The sequence below is a fragment of the Mya arenaria genome, chromosome 6 (genome assembly GCF_026914265.1).
Source record: "Mya arenaria isolate MELC-2E11 chromosome 6, ASM2691426v1".
In the NCBI taxonomy this organism is placed as follows: domain Eukaryota; kingdom Metazoa; phylum Mollusca; class Bivalvia; order Myida; family Myidae; genus Mya; species Mya arenaria.
The window spans coordinates 41013841-41021340 of NC_069127.1; the positions used below are offsets into that span (position 1 = coordinate 41013841).

At 32.4% G+C, this 7500-nt stretch overlaps 1 protein-coding gene across 1 annotated transcript in view; it reads left to right on the forward strand.

Annotated features, from left to right (window-relative positions):
• The window catches only part of LOC128237790 (deleted in malignant brain tumors 1 protein-like), a 431829-nt gene that overhangs the window by 337374 nt on the left and 86955 nt on the right, over positions 1-7500 (forward strand). Inside the window, exons 13-14 of the mRNA XM_052953374.1 lie at positions 2559-2706; positions 3047-3213. Coding sequence (XP_052809334.1) covers positions 2559-2706; positions 3047-3213 — 315 coding nt within the window. The remainder of the gene's footprint in view (positions 1-2558; positions 2707-3046; positions 3214-7500) is intronic.

The following is a 7500-nucleotide window of genomic DNA, read 5'->3' on the forward strand; positions in this document are numbered from 1 at the left end:
TGAATAATCTTCAAAAACTAAGCATTTTTTAAATCAATAAATATACAGCTTATTAACTTTAAATGTTTTGGCATTTTTGAAGCAGTACCATCAAATAATAGAAAATAGCTTTAACAATTTCTTTTAAAGAGTACACCTCAACTTACGAAAATATTCTGCATGAGTTCAATTGCCAACATTACATATGATTCATCGCTATTGAAACATACAAATATATGCTCAGTGATTCACCAGAATATGTTCAAAACCTTGTTGAGTTTGTGACATGTAATTTCAATCTCAGATATGTAAACTTTGTAGATGAGCCAACAGAAAGAACAACTAAATATCGGAAAAAAACTCTCTCCGTGGAATAGCCTCCCAAAGAAAATAAGGTGCTCTTAAACTTACCTAGAAATTAGAATGCTGAGCCGCACCTGGACAGGTCCCGCTAGTTAATGCCAACTGTGCAAATACGCTTTTATAACTTATACATAAGAAGAAATTGAGAATGATAAGGAGTTCCGCTGATTATCTTTTATCTCTTGTCTCCGCGGAAAAGGAGTGTTTTCAGTGGGATGGCCTACATCCACTAAACAAGATGTGGCATTCAAATATCAGAAAAGATTTCAGTAGGCATTGTGAATATTAATAAAATTCAATAAATGAAACAAACAAAACAAGGGCTAATATATATTTATCATTGTTTCAAATTTATATATCATTAACATCTGTCGAACACATATAACTACTTGAGGGTATTTTCGGCAAGTATTTGTTAAGGTGCTACGATTTGGAATTTTTAATTAACATTCTTACACAGTGGAAGGTACTGACATTGTCAGGACGGTGGCCGGACAGAGATGTGGATGGTTACCTTTAGGTAGGAATTTACCCAATCATTGGAGCAACTATGCCTTTGTACGCTACTGTTCCTAATAATTTCAGCAACATCTAGTAGTATTTAAATTACACTATAAATTAAGCATCGCCTCTTCGCATTTTTTTCCAAAGACGTTTTCTAGCAAGCTACATTTTTGAAACATTTTTACACACTACAAATCATTGTACACTGCTGAATTTCCCATGTACATAATGCTACTTACATTTTTCCTGTTTTAAAAGTAAACGAGCATACTTAATTTATACTTTTAATTGAAATAACTAACCATTTTCCAGTGGTAGGTCAAGTAGAGGAACAGTCGTGTGATGAGTGTATGTACAGCTAAGGCAACTGCTTGATGTTATCACAGTATACTGTGCTCTTATCCATCTTACTTTTTGTAATTGTATGCATGCATATGTTAACAAACGGCTTTTGTAAATATTTGTTTCCATTATTGTACCTATTTCACAATTATGAACTTTTATTTACAGGTCACAAGGTCTTTGTTATGTTTTGATATCTTATGTATGTTTGTTGTTCATGCCTGAAAATTGCTCATTTAGATAATGTTTCTTATAAGCATATACCCTCATACACAACTCATTTGGATAATGTTTCTTGTAAGCATATACCCAACTTTAAATAAAGATACTTGTATCTTGTACCTTGTATCATGATGGTTGTCAAATGCTCGAAAATGTTAAATTTTTATATGATCTGTCATTTGCTTTGATTGTTTTTCTAAAATCATTTTAATGATATTGTTCTGAATGCAAATAGGATGGTGCAATATTTAAAGTTTAAATGTCAATTTTACAATTACACTGATAACATGTTCAATTTATAATTGAATAAATTCGAATGTCTTTTTAATAATATATATTCATTAAAAGTATATTTATTAGTCAACATGTCAACACTTCTTTTGTAACACATAATTTCACTGTGATAAAGACAGTCCATATACAATTAATAAATGTGATTTATCTTGCAAACAAGTATGTTATTTGAGTTAAAATGTAAAACTTAAAATGTAAAATAATCGAAAGCCACACACATCTAATAAATGTTCATGTATTAAACACCCAAAAGTTTTTTAAGTGTGTTGAATTTGAAAATAAAGTGTAGTGTTTAACCTTCTGTTCAATATGAGGATCAAAACAAATCTGAGTTTCCGTTCCCTTTGATGGTTCAAATATAATTTTGTACAAGATAAAAACCGAAATCTTGAATTATCGCCAAATGGAACAAAACCATGAATTTCTTTCAAATTTATGTTTGGTCATTGAACAATTGTTACCCTTGCCCACCTGCATTATTTTATATGTTTTGATTTAGGTATAATTGTTGAGAGTACTAGGGCAAAGTGTTAACCCATGTCCATTTGTAGGCCTATAAATTATTCGTTCGATTTCCAAAAATCTTCTAAAATCGTAAATTGAAAACCTGGTCGCATTGCAGCATATCTAGTAAATATGTTTTTTACACAATGGTTGCGAGTCCTTTTATAATTTTAGAACTGTCATAGCTATACTAGAATTTAATTCAATATTTCCTTTTTTCAGGCACTATCGACACCAGTTCTATTCGACTACCAAACGGCATGCAGAGGATCTTGCGGTAGCTTTTCACAATGGAATGTTGACATTTTAAAAGCCACGATATGATCGAATTCAAATTTTTATTTCTTCAGATTCACGTGCTATCAGACTACGTAACGGTACAACGCAATTAGAGGGACGTGTTGAAGTACTTCACAATGGAACATGGGGTTCCGTCTGTGGGGATGGCATAGACACAAACTTTGCCAAGGTCGTGTGCCGACAGCTCGGATATGCTACGTATGTTATTTTACTAAATAGATAAATGATTTAATCAAAACAAAACAGAGGTAGTTCTTGGTTAAGCATTTTATTACCTTAGTAAAATTCCTTTTCTTTGCTTTTATCACGTGTTCATGCCAATAGTTTCCAAATTTATTGGAAGTATGGGATACACAAATGCAAAATGAATTGCATTCCAGGAATCAGAATCAAGTGAGTGTCTTTATGCATTGAGCATTTAAAGTGATTGTGTAACAAAAACACTTTTTAATCATTTGCATAGTTCATGAGTGCAAAGAGTCAATGATAAAAATATCGCATTTCTAAAATTTAATGTATCAGCCATTCTTAATTTCAGTGACAATGTGACGTTACGTTCGCATGCCTATTTCGGTGCAGGCAGTGGTCAGATTTGGCTGGACGATGTTACTTGTCAAGGAAACGAGACTGTGATCGACATGTGTATGTCACGACCATGGGGACAGCACAACTGCGGACATAATCAAGATGTCGGAGTTACATGTAGTATATATCACCTTTTATTTTTCCGTTTCTAAAGAGTACAATAAAAATATATTAAAAATAAGTACAGTTCATACATCAATCAAGCATACACAGGGTACAAGCATAATAAATAATTTAGAAACTGTAGTAAGTACTATCGTGAATGTTACCGATTTATAGGAAAAACATAGAAGGCAATGCGAATGTTTCATATAAAAATGCAAACTTAAGAAAGTCAACTCTTAAGGAACATATTTGACCATTTGGATATCAAAACGCTCCCATTAAAAATATCATAAAATATTTAATCTAGCTAAAGCAAGATGTTTGAAAGAAGGATTTAGGATAGTATTATGAACTAGTAGTCTTAGTTATAGAATGTATGTTATTCTAATGATGGGCTTTAAAATGTACCAAAATAATTACTTTCTTTCAAATATGTGCATTGGCTTTGACATTTAGTCAGAAATCATCATGATAATTCAATTGTAAACATTGAAAAATAAAAAAAATAAAAATATACAAATGTACATGTATTATAATCAAAAAACCATTTTGACAATCCATCAAGATCAATAAGGCTAGTAAGATATTTGCCAAATTGAAAAAAATGAAAGTTGACTTAAAACATCTATTTAATCTACGATATAAGAACTGATTTAAGACTTCTATTTGATATTTCAAATTCATTCAGTGATTCTGACGATATATTACTTCTTACAGTTAAATAAAAAGATTACTTTAGACCACAGGCAATATCTATGTGCTTAACGCTACATAGAATCTAACATACCAACCTTGCGTCAAAACATGGCCGTTATATCAAAGTGTCTTAAAATAGAAATGGAGATTTCACCGTATTGATTGTACCAGTTGGCAGTTCTGAATTGTGTTTTAAAAAAATGGATTTTGTACAATATTGACTGATGAAAAGTGAAATATTACCAAGACTGAAGGAAAACCTATGTAATTAAATTGAAGTTCGTATGGGGTCCGGTGGGGTCCGGTGGCTAGACGAGTGTTATGCACTAATTTATATTGTATCCGGGCTGTAGCTTGGTCATGCTAAAGTTGATTTTTAGATAACGCATATTCGCCACGGGTAATTGGCATGCCGCGTGCAAGACCTATGTCAGTAGGTAAAAATCATAAACACACTAAATGCCAAAACCTCCTTGTGTTATTATGAGTCCGGGCTGTAACATGTCCACGGATTAAAGGACCTAACAATAGATCAAAGTCCAAGGTCACATAAAGGTCATTGTTCAAAATGTCTTGTATGTTGGCTTCTCCGAGCTGTAACCAGGCCATGCATTGGCAGATTGCACAAATTTTCTCCCTGCAAGACCAATGTATATATGTATAAAATTTTAAGGGTCAGTGGCACGATCTGCTTGTATTTTACTTGATTGACATCCCTGTTATGCATAGCCATCAATTTGTCACCACTTACATTCCTAGTCAAAGCACATGCCAATTTACCATCATGCCAATAAAGCGAAATGAATTCCATATTCATAAAATATGAATTTGATTTGATATTAAATTCAGGAACCTTTCGATGGATTGTTTTATCACGTTCAACTGCTTGTGGTTTGTTTTCGGCAAGTATTTGTTGAGATTTTACTATATGACATTTTTAATTAAAATTCTAACACAGTGGTAGGTGCTGATGTTGTCAGGACGGTGCCCGAGCAAAGATTTGGATAGTAACTTGTAGGTAGAATTGACCCAATCATAGAAGCAACCTTGCCTTTGTACGCTACTGTTTTTGATAATATAAGAAAAATCTAATAGTATTTAAATTACATGTTAAAATGAAGTACATTGCAAACTCGCTATGTCAACGTCGGATATCTCGATTTTTCGGTTATGTCGACTTTTTTGCTCCGGTCCAGAATTTATTCCTTCTTATTCTATATAAATTAAATTTGCTTGTGTCGATTCTCCTATCTCGATGTTTTTGCTATGTCGACCTCCTATTTCAGTCCCAGTGGTCGAATTTCAGACATTTTTCTTGTCTCTTATGTCGAACTGTAGATCGAGATGTAGGTGCGAAAGTTATCATGGAGGTTTGTCGCTAAATTACCGTGCGTGTCAAAATAACAAACTTTCATAATTGAGGTTTATGGGTTACTAAGAGTGAATAATTAAAGGTGTTTTTGATTACAGAGTTTATTGACGAAGTTACGTGACGAGGTTATTTCTCTTCACTGCATGTAGAAAACAAACGGGCATAACATATGTGCTTTACAGTTGTCTTACAATATACAAGTGAATGCAATTGTGGTTTAATATTTGATTTGTGTAATCCGTAAACGTGAATAAAATTAATTTGGCACAAATAATTCATTTTTGTATCACTTTATTTTTAAATAATACGTTTGCTGTTTTCACGACCGTAAACACACCGTTCTATTCAAGTTGGATGTCGGACATGTATCAAACACATATGTGTTAGGATTGGTTATACTTTTTGTATTTCGGATGTGTCGAATGTTTATTCCCTAGGTCCCGACAAAGTCGACTAACGAGTTTGGACTGTATCTCCTCTTAGCAATACTTCCAAAAAACGTTTACTAAAAAGCTAAACTATTTATAACATTTTAATTATTTATAACATTTTAACTAACTACACATCACTCTACCATGCTGTAATTCCCTTGTACATAATACTACTTACAATTTTGCTGTTTAAAAATAGACGATGTTTCTTAATGTGTACTCCTATAAGAACTAAACATTTAAAGTAGTAGGTCAACTTACGGAACCTTGCGCGTGTCCTCTGTCCATACAGCCGCAAAAACTATTTTATTTATCACAGTATACAGTGTTCTAATCTTACGTTTTGTAAATGCATTCATGATTATAATAAGAGACGGCTTTTGTAAATACATGTTCCAATATAGTATCTATTTAAAACTGTATGCTTTTTTATCCAGGTCACCATATCTTCGTTATGTTTTTATTTGTATGTATGTTCGTAGATCATGTCGAAAAATAGCTCGTTGTAAGCATGTACCCGACTTTCAATAATGGTTCTTGTATCTTGTATCTTGTATCCAGATAGTTGCCAAATGTTTGAAAAAGTCCGATCATTTATTTAATTACCACTTGCTTTGATTGTTTTTCAGAAATTATCTTAATGATATTGTTTTGAATAAAACAGGATAGGGCAACATTTTAATTGTAAGTGTTCGTTTTTTCAAATAAAATTGTTAACTTACTGAATTCATTATCAATTGTATTTTTACCTAAATTGACGGAGTTATGCAAAGTTTGATATCTAAAGTTGTCCTGTAGTAAATATGCATCAACACAATTATCTTGAATACTCACGCTATCAAAACTTCTTTTGTAACTCATGTTTTTACTGTGATTAAGACATTCCATAATGACTAAATAAAGTGCTTTAGTTTGCAAACAAGTTTGTTATTTGATTTAAAATGTAAATATTAAAAAGTAAAATTCATTAATTTAACACTAATCGTTTATTTTAAGTGTGTTGGATTCGAAGAAGTAATGTTCAGTTTAACCATTTGTTCAATTTACTGATCAGTACAAATCAGAATTTCAGTTTACTTTAACCGTTCAAATATCAGTTTGGACATGATAAAAATCAAGCTCTAAGATGGCTGCCAAATTAACCCAAATGATGAGTTTCTTTCAAATTTATATGTGGTCAGAAATTATCGCTTTGTACCTGTTAGCATCGAATAATGGTACCTTTAAGTAATTAAAGAACATGTTGACCATACCAAGCTCAATATGGCGTCAAAGATGACTTCCGAAATTGAACAAAATGAACGTAATGAATAAATGTGCACTAATGTTAACCACGAAAAGTCGGGTAGTCGCGAGTTAGAACCATGTCAGAAGGTCAATGTCACACTTAAGGGTCATTGGTCAAAATTCCTTTAAATTTGGCCTCTTCGGACTGAAAGTTGGCCGTGCATTGAGCGATAGTAGAAATTATCCCATGTTTGGAGGTCTAAAGCCAAGGCCACACTTTAAGTGTCATTGTTAAACCTTTATTGTATTTCACTTGTTTAACATTCCCGTTATGGATATCAATCTGATTGCCTTACATTCATGTTTAAAGCACACTGCTAATAAAACGCAACGAGTTCCATATAAATAAAATACTTTGATATTTTTTTCAACAGCCTTTCATTTACCTGTTGAGAGTCCTATGGCATAGTGTTACTTTTGTCAATTTGTATTCCTATTAACCACTCGTTTAATTTGCAAAATCCTTTTAAAAGCGTAATTTGAAAACCTCGTCGCATTGCAGAATGTCTAATTAAT